The sequence below is a fragment of the Ovis aries genome, chromosome X (genome assembly GCF_016772045.2).
Source record: "Ovis aries strain OAR_USU_Benz2616 breed Rambouillet chromosome X, ARS-UI_Ramb_v3.0, whole genome shotgun sequence".
NCBI classification, from domain to species: Eukaryota; Metazoa; Chordata; class Mammalia; order Artiodactyla; family Bovidae; genus Ovis; species Ovis aries.
In genome coordinates, this window is record NC_056080.1 from 60,196,888 (window position 1) to 60,212,203 (window position 15,316).

Below are 15,316 nucleotides of genomic sequence, written 5' to 3' on the forward strand. Positions count from 1 at the left end.
CTGAGAAATCTGTATGCAGGTCAAGGACCAACAGTTGGAACAGGACATAAAACAACAGACTGATTCCAAATTGGGAAAGGAGTACGTCAAAGCTGTATATTGTCACCCTGCTCATTTAACATATGCAGAGTATATCATACAAAATGCTGTGCTGGATGAAGCACAAGCTGGAATCAAGATTGCTGGGAGAAATAATAACCTCAGATATGGAAATGACACCACCTTTATGGCCAAATGTGAAGAAGAACAAAGACCCTCTTGATGAAAGTGAAAGAGGAGAGTGAAAAAGTTGACTTAAAACTCAACATTCAGAAAACGAAGATCATGGCATCCAGTCCCATCACTTCATGGGAAATAGATGGGGAAACAATGGAAATAGTGACAGACTTTATTTCCTTGGGCTCCAAAATAGCTGCATATTTTGACTGCAGCCGTGAAATTAAAAGACGCTTGCTCCTTGGAAGAAAAGCTATGACCAACCTAGACAGCATATTAAAAAGCAGAGACATTACTTTGCTGACAAAGGTACATCTAGTCAAATCTATGGTTTTTCCAGTAGTCATGCATGGGTTTGAGAGTTGGACCATAAAGAAAGCTGAGCTCAAGAGAATTAATGTTTTTGAACTGTGGTGATGGAGAAGACACTTGAAAGTCCTTTGGACTGCAAGGAGATCAAACCAGCCAATCCTAAAGGAAATCAGTCCTGACTATTCATTGGAATTACTGATACTGAACCTGGTACTTCAATACTTTGACCACCTAATGCAAAGAATTGACTCAGTGGAAAAGACCCTGCTTCTGGGAAAGATTGAAGGCAAGAGGAGGAGGGGATGACAGAGGATGAGAATGTTGAGTGGCATCACCGACTCAATGGACATGAGTTTGAGCAAGCTCAGGGAGTTGGTGATGGACAGGGAAGCCTGGTGTGCAGACCATGGGGTCCCAAAGAGTCGGACATGACTGAGCAGCTGAACTGAACTGAGACAGTTTTATGAGGACCAGTTTTAAGCTACCAGTCAGCATTGACTGTAAAGTTGTGAAGAGATGCTCAGAATTGTTTCTAATGAATCGCTACAAGCCAACTCCAGCACAAGACTGGACAGAACATAAGGGGAGACAGCTTGACAACATAAAACTTGGGTCTGACCAAATCTCAGATGACCTTGACAGAAGTGAACTGCCTATTCTTCATAGTGTTTTCCTTGATGAGGTTGGAACTTGTAATTCTCCAAGATGGTCTTTCCAAATCCCATATGAAGAACATCATCTGTTTGATGCTCCCTACACTGTTCATCTGAGTGGACTGAACTTCAGCAGTCTCCTGAGAAGCAAGAAAAGAAAAAGAAAAGTGTTTTGTGAGTTGTCAAATGCTATTTCAATGTCAAACATTCATCCAGTTATTTTACCTGGTGTCACCTGCAAAACTACATAAGCAATCAACTCACTGTCCAAGGCCAACATCAGCTGTTCTCTCCCTTAGCTGCACATTAGATAAAATAGGGAGGTGTTTAAAAATATCACAGTGCCTACCCTTGCCCCCAGTCAATTGAATCAGAACTATCAGGAGTGAAACTGGGCATAAGTATTTTGTAAAGTCTCCCTAGGTGATTCTGGCTTGTAGCCAAAGTTAAGAATCACTGCCTTGCACAACCTGGTTCTACAGTCAAATCAACTTAACCTACCACCTCCCCTCCCTTACGATATGCCAGCCACACAGGCCACATTGCTGTTCCAACAGCACATCAAATTCATTCATGACTTTAAGGCTTTTATTTGCTATTACTTCTCTTGAGAATTTTACATGTCTATCTCTGTTATTCAAGTTTCATCTCAAAACCTCATCCTCAGAGAATCTTTTCCCACTGTACAAAATAAGCTCTCCTGTTCTATCACAGCACTCTGTTTTATTTCTTTCATTTTATGTAGCACCATCTGAAAATATCTAAGTTATTATCACTCATTTATTGCTTGTCTTTTTCCACCAAAAGTTCACCTAGCTTAAGGGCAAGGCCTTTGAATTGTTCGCTGTTGTTTTCCCAGTTGCCTAGAGTTATGTTTGAAACGTAGTAGATATACACTCAAAGATTGTCCTTTAACTATCATAGGATAGTTACTAAACATCTTCTATGGTTGAATTCAATGATGTCTTCAAATATTTCATTATATTAAGGGTTTAACTGCATAGCATTGTGTTCAAGGCTGTTTATGACCTAGCCACCATCTAATTTGTCACCTTCACCTCCTACTTCTGTATTCTTGAAGCAGGAGGTCTATATGAAATACAGTAGACAAGAAAGATGGTCTAGGACTGAATATTGCAGGGTTTTCTTTAACAGAGAAATATGTGTGTATGTACTGGGGGCAGGAAGCACAGATGGAATGCTTGTGACCAGGGGAGGGGCCAATGAAGAGAACAGCATAGTCATAAGAGAGTTGCTCTCGAAGTGAAATGAAAGACAAGATAGAGTCAGCAACATTATACATAACTCATCTCACGTATCTAATACTTCCCTACTACAAATCGCTTTCACATACATTCTATATAACTTGTTTTGTAAAAACTCTAGGATGTAGACAATGCCATTATTTTTATCCTCATTTTTTTTAGAGAGTAATCAAAGCTCAGACTTGCCTTAGACCATTTGGAGCTGGGGTTTGACACTTAACTGTTCTGATTGCCAGTCTAGTACTCTTTATATTTCTGTTTTGTGGAGCTTGGGCCAGACTATGGAAAATCCAGAAAGCCAAGAAGAGAAGTGTGTGCTTGATTCCTATCACCCTCGCTAGAGCTAACCATAATGTTGAAAAAATCAGTAATGATCATGGCTTTATAACCACTCCCAAGAAGCCTTCCCATTGAGCAGTGGCTGAGGGGCCTGGCTGAGGGCCCATTCATGGTACTGGTTTAATGGCCATCTGTGTTTCTGGGTCGGTGGGACAGGTAATGGAATGGTTAAATCCTTAGAATCACAAGGACTCAGCTACCTTATAAGTCCTTCTCATAAAAGACCTGCCCTTTGGCAGAGCACAGACCGTGTTGTTTAGAGTCATCTAACCTATTCCACAGGTCCAAAGATAGTATTCTAGGAGGAAAAAAAAAAAGTACTAGAAAACAATAATGCTTGGGATTACTTTTCATGGAAGAGAGCCCTTGAGTGATTAGGTCAGAGGTTCTACACTGTCTCAGCCCCAGAGAAATAATGTCCATAGGATATGTGACTGTAAACAGGAGCTGGTCTCCCTTCAGTCTATGTAGGTCACTCAGGAAAGAGACACTTAGCTACTTGTTTCTATAAAGTGTTTTTGTTTTTCAGACAAAGCCTTTAGGGTCAAGAGAGTTGAGATTGGAAAAACAAGATAGAAATGCAGACTGGCTTTATCTCTCCTTGAGTCACACTCAGGTGGACTCTGAGACTCTCAGCACAAGTTCTAATATGAATAGAAGACTTCTGAGCCTACCTTCCATAGTCTTCTACTGTTCTCTTATGCCCAAGATTCCCTTCTAGTTATAGATCAGGGGTAGGGGGTGGTGCAGGGAAGATCAAGAGAGAAGTAAAAACATACAGCTGGTCTCATAGTGATTCAGTGAGACAGCAGGGCTGGTCCTTAGGTCTTTCTCCTTCTTGCTCTGTGCTTTTTAACTATTCAGTGCTACCTCTTTCTTTTAAGTATAGCGTCAGGGCCCAGATGAGAAAAGATACCACACTGACAAAGACAAACATCTATATCACAGGTCATACAGACCTGGCTTCTGATTCTGCTTCTGCCACTTATTAGCTGGTGACTGTAAGTGAGTCATTCAGCATCTCTGAGCCTTATTTTCCTCAACCTTAAAATAAGAATAGCAGTTATCAAAAAGAATTTTTATAAGAATTAAATGAGTCAACATCTTTGAAGTCACCTAGAATAGTACGCAAAGCACAATGGGTTACCTCCTCTCTCCATTGCTTCCCCCAGGAACTTCAAGTGTTACTCTTCCTTGACACTAGGAAGAGGCAGTGAGTAAATGGAGAAAATACAGGACAAATAAGTCATATGAGAGGCAAATAAAATATTTTTTTGGTTATAGTGGTTCAGTAGAAAGCATATGGTAACCTGTATTGAAACTGGGATATATTCTTTGGTATCAATAGGCACTCTGTATCTTAGGTTTCCTCATAAATTGAAGATAATGGCCTGTACCCTCCCTACTCTGAAGGAAGGCTCAGCCAGATAATGAATATGAAAATGACTTTGAAGTAATAAAGGAAATGTGCAAATAATATTGTGGGCAAAAACCCGAGTTTTAGTGGTATCATTGTCATTGACTCATTTAATCTTGGTCAAGTCCACTCTGCTTTCTGGATCTTGATTTCCTCATCTGTAACATGAGATGTGAGAATTGGACTGTGAAGAAGGCTGAGCGCAGAAGAATTGTTGCTTTTAAACTGTAGTGTTGGAGAAGACTCTTGAGAGTCCCTTGGACTGCAAGGAGATCCAAACAGTCCATTTTGAAGGAGATCAGCCTTGGGATTCCTTTGGAAGGAATGATGCTAAAGCTGAAACTCCAGTACTTTGGCCACCTCATGCAAAGAGTTGACTCATTGGAAAAGACTCTGATGGTGGGAGGGATTGGGGGCAGGAGGAGAAGGGGATGACAGAGGATGAGATGGCTGGATGGCATCACTGACTTGATGGACGTGAGTCTGAGTGAACTCTGGGAGTTGGTGATGGACAGGGAGGCCTGGCATGCTGCAATTCATGGGGTCGCAAAGAGTCGGACATGACTGAGCGACTGAACTGAACTGAACTGAAAATGAGAGCGTTGGACTAGATGATCTCAGCAGATGTCATTGCCTCTTCTGATATTCAAGAAGTATATTATTTAAATAATAATAGGTAAGATCTACATAATGTCTTATGCTTTGTTATTTTATCTACTTATCTATTACCAGTGTGAGGATAGCACTGAGCTACTAGAACTGCTAGACTTGAGATAGACATGAATTCTTATTTCTTGTCCTTACTTTGACATTGACTCACTGTATGATCTTAAGCAAGTTTCCCGCCTCCTCCCCCCATTTTCGGACTCTAAGTTTCTTAATCTGTGAAATAGGAGATAGGAAGGTTGGACTAAGTCAAGTAGATTTCTAAACTTTTCTGCAAAGCCTTAGGGAGTAAAAATGATACCATTAGATGATATAATGATACCATCATTAGATAATGATCAATAGATAAGATCTATATAATGCTTTACGCTTTGTTATTTTATATCTACTATCATACCACAGTGATAAAGCTACAGAGAAGGGGAGAAATGGAGAGATCTAGCTGGAGTTTTAAGTTTCCTATGCTTGCTTCAGATACATTAGATTTAATTTTCATCTGTTATGTATATGGGGCCTGTATGTAATGTTTCATTTGTGGAAAAAAAAAAAAGGTTCATTGCAAAAGAGAAAATAATTTGAATAATTTCTAATGTATTAAGTTTTAAAAGTTGGGTTCAATAAAATACGTTGTTTGATAACACCATTTTGTTGTTTTAATGAAATAGTATATTGTGAATATCCTTCGAAATTAAGAAAAAAAGACATTGACTTCACAGTGTTCCCTTGCATGAATATGGAATAATTTATTTAATCATTCTCATAATGTTGGACATTTACATTTTTCCAATGCATTTGTCCCTTGGTATCTGCTGGAGATTGGTTCCAGGAGCCCCAGTGGATGCCAAAATATGTGAATGCTCAAGTACCTTATATAAAATGATTTAGTCCACCTGAAACCATAAAACTCCTAGAAGAAAACAAAGGCAGTACACTTTTTGTCATCAGTCCTAGCAGTTCTTTGTTGAATCTACTTCCTTGGACAAAAACAACAAAATAAAAAGAAAATACAAATGAGACTACATCACACTAAAAAACTTTTGCATAGTAAAGGAAATGGACAAAACAAAAAGGCAACTTACTGTCTGGGAGAAGATATTTGCAAATGATATGTCAGATAAAGGATTAATATCCAAAATATATAAAGAACTCACACAACTCAACATACATTTTTAAAAAGCAATTTAAAAATGAGCAGGGGACCTGAGTAGACATGTTTCCAAAGAACACATATAGATGACAAAAATGCACATGAAAAGATACTCAGCATCACTAATTATCAGAGAAATGCAAATCAAAAACACAGTGAGATGTCACTTCACTTCACACCTGTTGGAATGACTATCACCAAAAAGACAATAAAAAACAAGTGTTAGAGAGGATGTGAAAAAAAGAGGACCCTCATGCACTATTGGTGGGATTGTAAATTGATACAGCCACTATGCAAAAACAGTATGGTTAGTCCTCAAAACATTAAAAATAGAACTACCATATGATCCAGCAGTTCCACTTCTGGGCATTTATCCAAAGGAAAAGAAAACACTAATTCAAAAAGATATATGTATCCCTGTGTTCATTGCAGCATCACTTATAATAGCCAAGATATGGATGCAACCTAAGTGTCCATCAATAGAAGAATGAATAAAGAAGATATAGTGTATGTATACTTAGCCATAAGGAAAAATGAAATCTTACCATTTGCAACAACATAGATGGTCTTGGAAGGCATTATGCTAAATGAAAAAGGTGGACAGAGAAAGGTAAATAGCATATGATTTCACTTATATGTGGATTCTGAAAAATAAATGAAACAAAACAGTACCAAGAGCAAACTGGTGGTCACCAGAGGGGAGGAGAGTGAGGGGTTGCGAGAAATAGGTGAAGAGAATTAAGAGATAGAGACTTCCAATTATAAAATAAATAAGTCACAAGGCTGTGATGTACAGCATAGGGAATATCATCAATAATATTGTAATAACTTTGTATGATGACAGATGGTTACTAGACTTATCATGGTGATTAAGTCCTAAACTATATAAATGTTGGATCACTATATTGTACAACTGAAACTAATATAATTCTGTATGTCAACTGTGGGGTTTCCCCAGTGGTGCAGCTGGTAAAGAACCTGCCTGCCAATGCAGGAGACACAAGAGATATGGGTTCGATCCCTGGATCAGGAAAATCCCCTGGAGAAGGAAATGACAACCTGCTCCAGTATTCTTGCTTGGAAAAATTCCATGGACAGAGGAGCCTGGAAGGCTACATACAGTCCATGGGGTCTCAAAGAGTCGGGCACAAATGAGCATGCACGTGCAAACATGTCAACTGTAGTGCAATAATAAAGAAAAAAACCTTGAAAGACAAATAATAAAAATACATTGTAGGATAAATGCAGTTGAAATTTTGATCCATGATTGGTTGACTCTATGGATGTGAAACATGAATATTGAGGGCTGACTGGTTTCCCTTTTTATATAATGATAAATAGAACTACATTTTGGTGCTTAACCTTGCTATTTTCTTGTAAAAAAATCCAAAAGTGGAATTACTGATTGAACTTTGTGTGAATTTAACTTTTCAGATATATGGCAAAATTGCACTCTAAAAAGTTTACACACCCACTAACAATACCTTTTCACCATTAATTAGTAGTAAATGTTCACCAATCTTCCTTGTGAAAATGATGTCATTTCATATTTTATAATTACTAATAAAATTGAAATTGTACAATTTTCATATGCTTATTGATCTTTGGTATTTCTTCTTTTATTTGCCTGTTCATGTCTGTTGCCCATATTTTCATCATATTACTCATCTTTATATATCAAGGAGATTAACCACTGCTTTTACATACTTGATACCAATATGTATTTTTTAGTTCGTGATTGCCTTTTATATTATTATGTTTGTTTCATGTAAGAAAACTTAAATGTTTTCAAGTCTATCAGAATTTTCACTTACATATTCTTTATTGTCATGTTCTAAAAATCTCCTTTCAATCTTCAAAAATTAAAAAAAATGTTCACCTACAATATTTCAACATCTAACAATATTTCAATAATTCCTTTTTTCGTTTGTTTTTCTATGACATATTTAATCCATCTGGAATTTATTTTGGTTTCAACTGGTAATTTAACTTTATTATCTTTTCCAAATGAGTAACCAGTTGTTCTGACACCATTTAATGAATAAATCATCCTTTGCTGATTTATAATGATGTATTGCATATGCAGTCTGTTTTTGACTTCTCTGGTCTGATCAATCTATGCTGGAATGAATACCAAACTGTAGTAACCATTATGGAGTTATAATACTGGTAAGAAAACTCTCATTACTTTTTTTTTTTTTTCAAATAATATCTTGGCAATATCACACGTTTTATCCTTTTAGATAAACTTTAGGATTATTTTGTCAAAATTTTGTTCAGGTTTGTTTAAATTTGTAGATTTGACTGGGAGAAAAGCTGGCATCCTTGAAGTATTGCATCTTCCCATCCAGGAACACTGTACATCTTTCCATTTAATTCCAGTCTTCATTTACATACCTCAATAAAGGGTTTGGGGGTCAGAGCTACAAGGAGACAGATACAGAGTTTCCTGGAAGTAAGAGCCCTATAATAGAGTCTAGAAATGAAGTGGACTAAAGTTTAAGAAAAAATGGGTCAGGGATGCTATAGAGGAGATTCAAGCTTTGTATGGAGTAGAGATGGTGTGACCAATGCTTAGTTATTTCTGATATGTGAGATTCATAGCCTTATGCACTCTGATATGGAACAAATAAATGGTGTGGTGCCAGGCTGGTCAATTTCATTTTAATGAGCATCATTTTCTTCAGCTATATAATGAGGTATGTTGTAATCCCTGTTATACTTAATTTGTACAAAATTGTTATTAACTTTTGCAAGCTAATCAAATGGGATGGATTTTTATTTCATATTATTAAATTTATATATTTTATTATTACTTTATGTTATATGTTATTTGTGCTTAGTTGCTCAGTCGTGTCCTACTCTTTGTGACCCCATGGACTGCAGCCCATCAGGCTCCTCCGTCCATGGGGATTGTCCAGGCAAGAAAACTGGAGTGGGTTGCCATGCCCTCCTCCAGGTGACCTTTCCAACCCAGAGACTGAACCCAGGTCTCCCACATTACAGGCAGATTCTTTACCATGTGAGTCACCAGGGAAGCTGTATAATATAGTAGATTGTAGATGTAACCTTTACATGCACTGAGAAACTGAAAATTCATGTGACTCCCTTTAATGGCATATTTGCTTTATTGCAGTAGTCTTGAACCACACCTGTAATATCTCTGAGATGTCTTCAGGATTGCAGGAACGCTGATTCTGTGAGGGTGTCCCAGTTCTAGAACATTCACAGCACTAGAAATGAACCCACTAGAACTGGTACAGGGCCTGCCTTCTAGGAGTTGGCACCCAAAAGCTGTATGGCGGTTATCATAGCACCATCCTTTCTGTACACATTGCCATCCTCAGTTTGAAGCACAAAGAAGCTGTTTGCAAATTATGTGTTCTGTTTATACAAATAAAATCTTGCAGTATGGTAGAAAGATTGTTGGCCTAGAGGCCTTAATTTTTTCATTGTTGAATGAAAGTGATGATAGTACCTACCTCAAAGCATTGCTGAGGTGATTTATTTAAATAGCACATGTAAATCCCCTCACATAGCCTTGTGCATAGTAAATGCCTATTAAATGGTAGTTTTTCTTCCTTCTGGTGCCTCTAATTCAGTGTTCTTCAGTCAAGTCACCTCCCCAGAACTCATCCTTGGAATGAAAATGTTGTTTTGGGGTGAACTTTAACAGTTCCTTCAAGCCCAGCATTTTGGAGTCCTTTGACAAAGGGAAGAAGAAAAGAGAGGGAGGAGGGAAAAGGAAATTTTGTAATCTGGTTACACTGAATCTCCAGCATAAAATAACCTACTACAATAGATGAGTTTTCTGTGAAAGTTATGTACATTTTAGGCTGAGTGAAGAGGGAGGAAATCTGAGCTGTAGCTAAATTTGTGGGTTCCCCCCAATATCAAATAACAATTGTTCTTCAATTTTTCTTTCTTTTCCCTACAACAAACATTCTTCCACTGCCAAAAGAAGCCTCCTGAAAATCTTGATCTATTCCATAAAGTAAAGCATGACAGCAAATGAGAAAAAAAAAAAAAAATACCAAGGACTTGGAGAAAGAAAGGGGTGGGATGAGGGGAAGAAAAATTTCAAGCTGGGGACAGGACAAAGAGCATAAGTTCTGCATGTTTTAGATTTCTGCTAATAACTCTATGTGCCTCTAGATCTCTCCATTCAACTTCAGCATTCATTCAGTCAGTGTTTATTAAAGACCTACTGTATGCCAGGCCTGTGTGAGGAGCAAGGAATGAAGTATGTGTTTTTGAGTGGAACTTCATGTTTTTCTTTGAACAGCTATGATCCTACGGATTTCTGAGTGTGAGAATGTGTATGGTGTGTTTGTGTGTATATATTTCTGTGTATCTCTCACAACTTCACATGTACATGACAGTGATTGTTTTTCTTCTTCTATCTTCAGAAGACTTCCTTTCATTTGCTGTGTTTACAAAGAGTGGGCTTTATCTCTTTGATTTTTATACTCTGAAAGCTTGGTGGTATGATAATTAACTTTTTTAAAAATTTATTTATTATTATAATCGGAGGCTAATTACAATATTGTGGGTTTTGCCATACATTGACATGAATCAGCTATGGGTGCACATGTGTCCCCCTGTCCCGAAACCCCCTCCTACCTCCCTCCCCATTCCATCCCTCTGGGTTGTCCCAGTGAACTGGCTTTGAGTGCCTTGTTTCATGCATCGAACGTGGACTGGTCATCTATTTCACATATGGTAGTATATATGTTTCAATGCTATTCTCTCAAATCATGCCACCCTCGCCTTCTCCCACAGAGCCCAAAAGTCTCTTCTTTATATCTATGTCTCTTTTGCTGTCTCACATAACAATTAAAAATCACATGGAGTTCTCTTTTATAGAAGGATTATCTGTACTTGTATTATGAAAAACACCCATGTTGTGTCATCCTAATAAAGGAGGTATTTAGCAGGACCTGAACTGTCCATCCCTTTGAAAAACACCTATGAAAATCAAACAATACAGCATTGAATTAAATCATCCTGGTGTGATAGAGTTTTGTGATTGAATGGTATGGGACCATTCCCTATCCACCTCTCTCATTGGGCAGGATATGTCTTCACACCTTTTCTTTCTAGAAATACTTTCCAGAGAGGCTCTAGTGACACATTAACAGGGCTGTCTACTCTTATATTTGTTCTCCCAGGAAAACAGAAGTACCTGTGTGCCAGCAGAAACGATTGCACCATTGATAAATTCCGAAGAAAAAATTGTCCATCTTGTCGTCTCCGGAAATGCTATGAAGCAGGGATGACTCTGGGAGGTATGATACTTTTCTTCCTCTTTTTCTTTCTTCCTTTCCCTCCCTTATTCTCTTATTCTCTCTTTAAACCAGATTTCCTCTTTGATGCTTCTAAGGAGGCCAGCCATGCTCTAAAAACAGGCTGACCCCTTCACATCCAACGTGGCCATCAGTCAGCTGGTGCTTTTCTTTATCCTTAAACATGCTACACCATACTGTGGGGCTCATCATAGGAGCAGGAGGTGTGAAGCAGGGATCAGGACCCATCAGAGGATGAGTGAGTATGGGCTTGACTTGAAGGGCTTCCCAGGGGACATAATGGTACTGACCTTATGTTGTTAAATGATGGCTAGAATGAGAGAACTAAGGAATTCAGAACAGTCACAGGCGCAGGATGACCCAGGCACAGGCTGGCCCTGAACACCCAGGAATATTCCTCGGTTAACTGCTGCCTGTGTTGTGGAGCTGGCCACCTGGAATGAAAAGCTGCTTTTCTTTGGAATCAATGACTAGGCTGCCAACCAGAGCCAATTTCCTATCCCACATCTTCCAGGGATGAGCAGGCCTTTTAATCATTTCCCTTTCTTTACAAATCTATTGACAATTTCCAAAAGCATTTTTTTTTTTTTAGTAACAGAGTAGTTTGACAAAATGAAGATACAGCTCTTTCAAGGTTAATCCTCCATCAAAATGCTCTCTGTCCTCTAGTCTATGTCTACCATGATTGTTGTCACCATTACAGAAAGATTTAACTGACACTTACATTTTCCCCCTTCAAATTCCTATTTCTTCATGTTTGCATCTGCTCACTGCCAAGTTCCTTCCTACCACTTGCCACTTCCCAAAAGATGCACCTTTCATGAGAAAAGTAAGCTTATTAGTTTACTTTGATTTGGAAATTTGAAGAAAGACAAGCCTGTTTCTGAACACCTGAAACTGTGGCCTCATACCTGATTACTTATTCTCATCCTGGAAAATCCAAGTTCTTATAATTCTGCCCTCTCCCCTCCCCTTCTCAAGACTGATTTAGAGTACTTGTTTATCATTGGCTTTCTGCAAGGTGCTCAATATCTTGTCTGCCTATGTGCATATTTACAGAAATCAACATGGTAGTTTTCTAACTTCATGTGGGTAGCTGTATCCTTGCCTCCTTGAAGGCTAGTAATATTCTTTAAACAGACCAAAATATTAAAAATGAATTTATGCAGGCTCAGTTTGAGACAACCTTTCAACTAGTGTCTAGTACTCCTAGACTTAGCATGTAGATGCTCTACAAGTGGTTTTCCAGGCAACCACATCAAATGAGATTCAAATATTTGAGAAAAATAAACTTTATTCTTCTTTGCTTGGCCCACTACAGAGAAATCCTACAATTGTGGCCTACAGTGAGGAGGAAAACACAGGGCTGGGGGTAGAGGGAAAGTGCAGAAGGATAGCCAGGAAAGTTGTCAAAGGAGTTGTCAAGATGAAATATTCTCCATATGAATCTTGTCACAACATTCATGGTGGTGGGATCACCCCAGGGTGAGGATTCTGATACACTCAACTCTCAATTATTTAGCCCTCTCTGAATTATGTATAAGAGATTGAGGCTTCCAGATAGAGAGCCCCTTAGTTTTCCATTTGCTGATACGAATTGCAAACCTGCTTTAACACAGGTAAAGTTTAATGATAATAAAAGTCTTCATAACATTTGGGCCCAAATCCTAAAATTAGTTTCATGTGTCAGCTAATATCGTCCACTGTAAAGCGTCTATAACATGATTATAGTGAATCTCTTGTGAAAAGAAGTATATATATAATAGACAATTTCACTAGTCCATATAGTAGTCTAACATAAATCTATAAATTAATTTCTTGAAGAGAGTGGTAAAGTAAGTTTTCAAATTGATTTATTAAGGTATTCAAATTTGAATGAGCTTGGTCAACACAATGAAAAGCTGAGAAGTGCTGTGGCTGGCTCTGGTTTCAGTTCCCTTTTTACATTTACTGAATGTCTCCTATGTACAAGGAACCATGCTAGGCAATAGGGCTTCAGGCAGGCAAACTTCAAGAAATGTCCACAAGATACTAGGATTCTTGATGTTTTGTAAATGGTCTTGCCTTGGGAGTAAGGCAGACCTAGGTTAAAGGCCCAGCACTATTATTCACTGTTCCCCCTCTAAGCTTCAATTTCTTCATCTGTAATTTAGACATACCATTCTCACAGAGCTGTAATAGGGATCTGATAACATGATGAATGTTAATATCCTTGGTAAGTGAAAAAGTGCTAGACAAATGTAAGGATTTATGATAGTAAGGTCAGTGGTAATTTACCTGGTAAAGCTGTTCACAGCACTTCCCAGTTGGCTTTAATCCTGAGTTACTCGGCATGCCCTATAATATGTAATAGCTCCAACAGACAGAACATTACCAGAAATCATCTCAAAACAAAAGTGTTATCAAGATCCTGCTTGAAAGCCAATTCTAATAATTAAGGGACTCATACAGTATATTCAAGTACCACGTCAATGAAAACCTAAGTATTTACCCTCTTAGATACTATTGTTCGGGAAACAAACCTTTGCCTTTTGCTAAACTTATCTTCATAATCCCTGCTTCCCTGCTGAAAACCCCTCCCAAGTTTATTTTTATCTTGCAATTTCAGTGTATACTACAACTTTACTCAAATAATGGAAAAAAAAAGCAAACATCAATACAGTGATCCTTTTGAATATTCTAATAATAGACTTCCTTTTTCATAAGATGTGGGTTTAGCATCAACATTTTGATCACCTTGAAGGAGGATTTATATAATTTTGTTTTATTTTTCCTATCACTCAATTCAAAATTATATAATATATTCCAAAATGGCAACTAAGAATGTGGTTTTGGGTAATTCCTTTCTCCCCTCTGGTAATGAGCTTCACCAAGGACCTTTTAGGAACTACCATTTTGTGATTCTGTGTCTAAGCTCACAGAGAAAGAACTGTAGTTGTGACAGTCCTTTTTTTTGGATTGTCTATTCACTGTCCCAGAAATATAGATTAGTCTAGACTTGTGTACTTTGACTTGCATAGTGACTTTAGCTACCTCTAGTCACACCTAAGTAAGATATATCAGGTGTATGGATGGTTATTGTATGGATAGGTTATTGATGGAGTGGAGGGCAGAAGGGCTGTCTTTGTATCTTAGAGAAGCTGGCACTCTGCAACCGATGGCTGCTTGATCTTGATGCCCCAAGGTCTCTAATTTAGCTTTCTCTGTAGTGTTTGGTAATGGAATCTCCTCAAATCAGAGATACTTAAAACACATACGCTTTTGTTTTTGCTTCCAGGCCTCTATACCTGTTGATTCTTATTGTTTTAGCTGTTCTTACTGTTTCTGAAAGGATCCTGGAGGTGGTTGGATTCTCAGCATGGTTTACTTAAAGACTACCTCTAGGCTCTCAACTGCTCATCTACAACAGGGATAGGCTTTTCTTTGAACATGATTTGTTTCTTCCTGCTTTGGAAAAACCACATGTCACTAATTGCTTCAATAATCTAACCTTCTTGCCTACTCTTCATTTAGGAATTTCTTTTTTAAATGTAACTGTCCAAAGATGCACTTTCTTTCTGATAAATTAACTTCTGTTTTTTTCACAGTTAATAATTTAAGTAAATAGAGTCACCTCACTTTTCTCTGTACTCAATGATATACTCCCAGATTTCAAGATGGAATGAGAAAGAAAGAATTACCTTTACCCACCATATTCTTCCCTGGCCCTTCTTTCTTTCTCATTTGCTTTCCTTTTCCTCCCAAAACATTATTCATTTATCTGTTAAGCAACTCTTGAATTCTCAACTTTTAATAAATGGCATTGGCCCCTGCTTATGCCCTCCTCTCCTGAACCATGGAAGATGGTAGGCCTTTTAGGAATTTCAGGTAACAGCCAAACCCAGATGTGGAGAAGAAACATGAAGCCCCAGAACTTGTTAGAATCAGAAGTATGCAGCATTTTCTTGGGGTTACTCTAACATATTTGAGAAGTCTCATTCCTTCTAGGGGGCTAA

The 15,316-nt window shown here is 38.0% G+C and overlaps 1 protein-coding gene across 1 annotated transcript in view; it reads left to right on the top strand.

Annotated features, from left to right (window-relative positions):
- The window catches only part of AR (androgen receptor), a 195,713-nt gene that overhangs the window by 148,135 nt on the left and 32,262 nt on the right, over window positions 1–15,316 (top strand). The window contains 1 exon segment of the mRNA NM_001308584.1: window positions 11,187–11,303. Coding sequence (NP_001295513.1) covers window positions 11,187–11,303 — 117 coding nt within the window.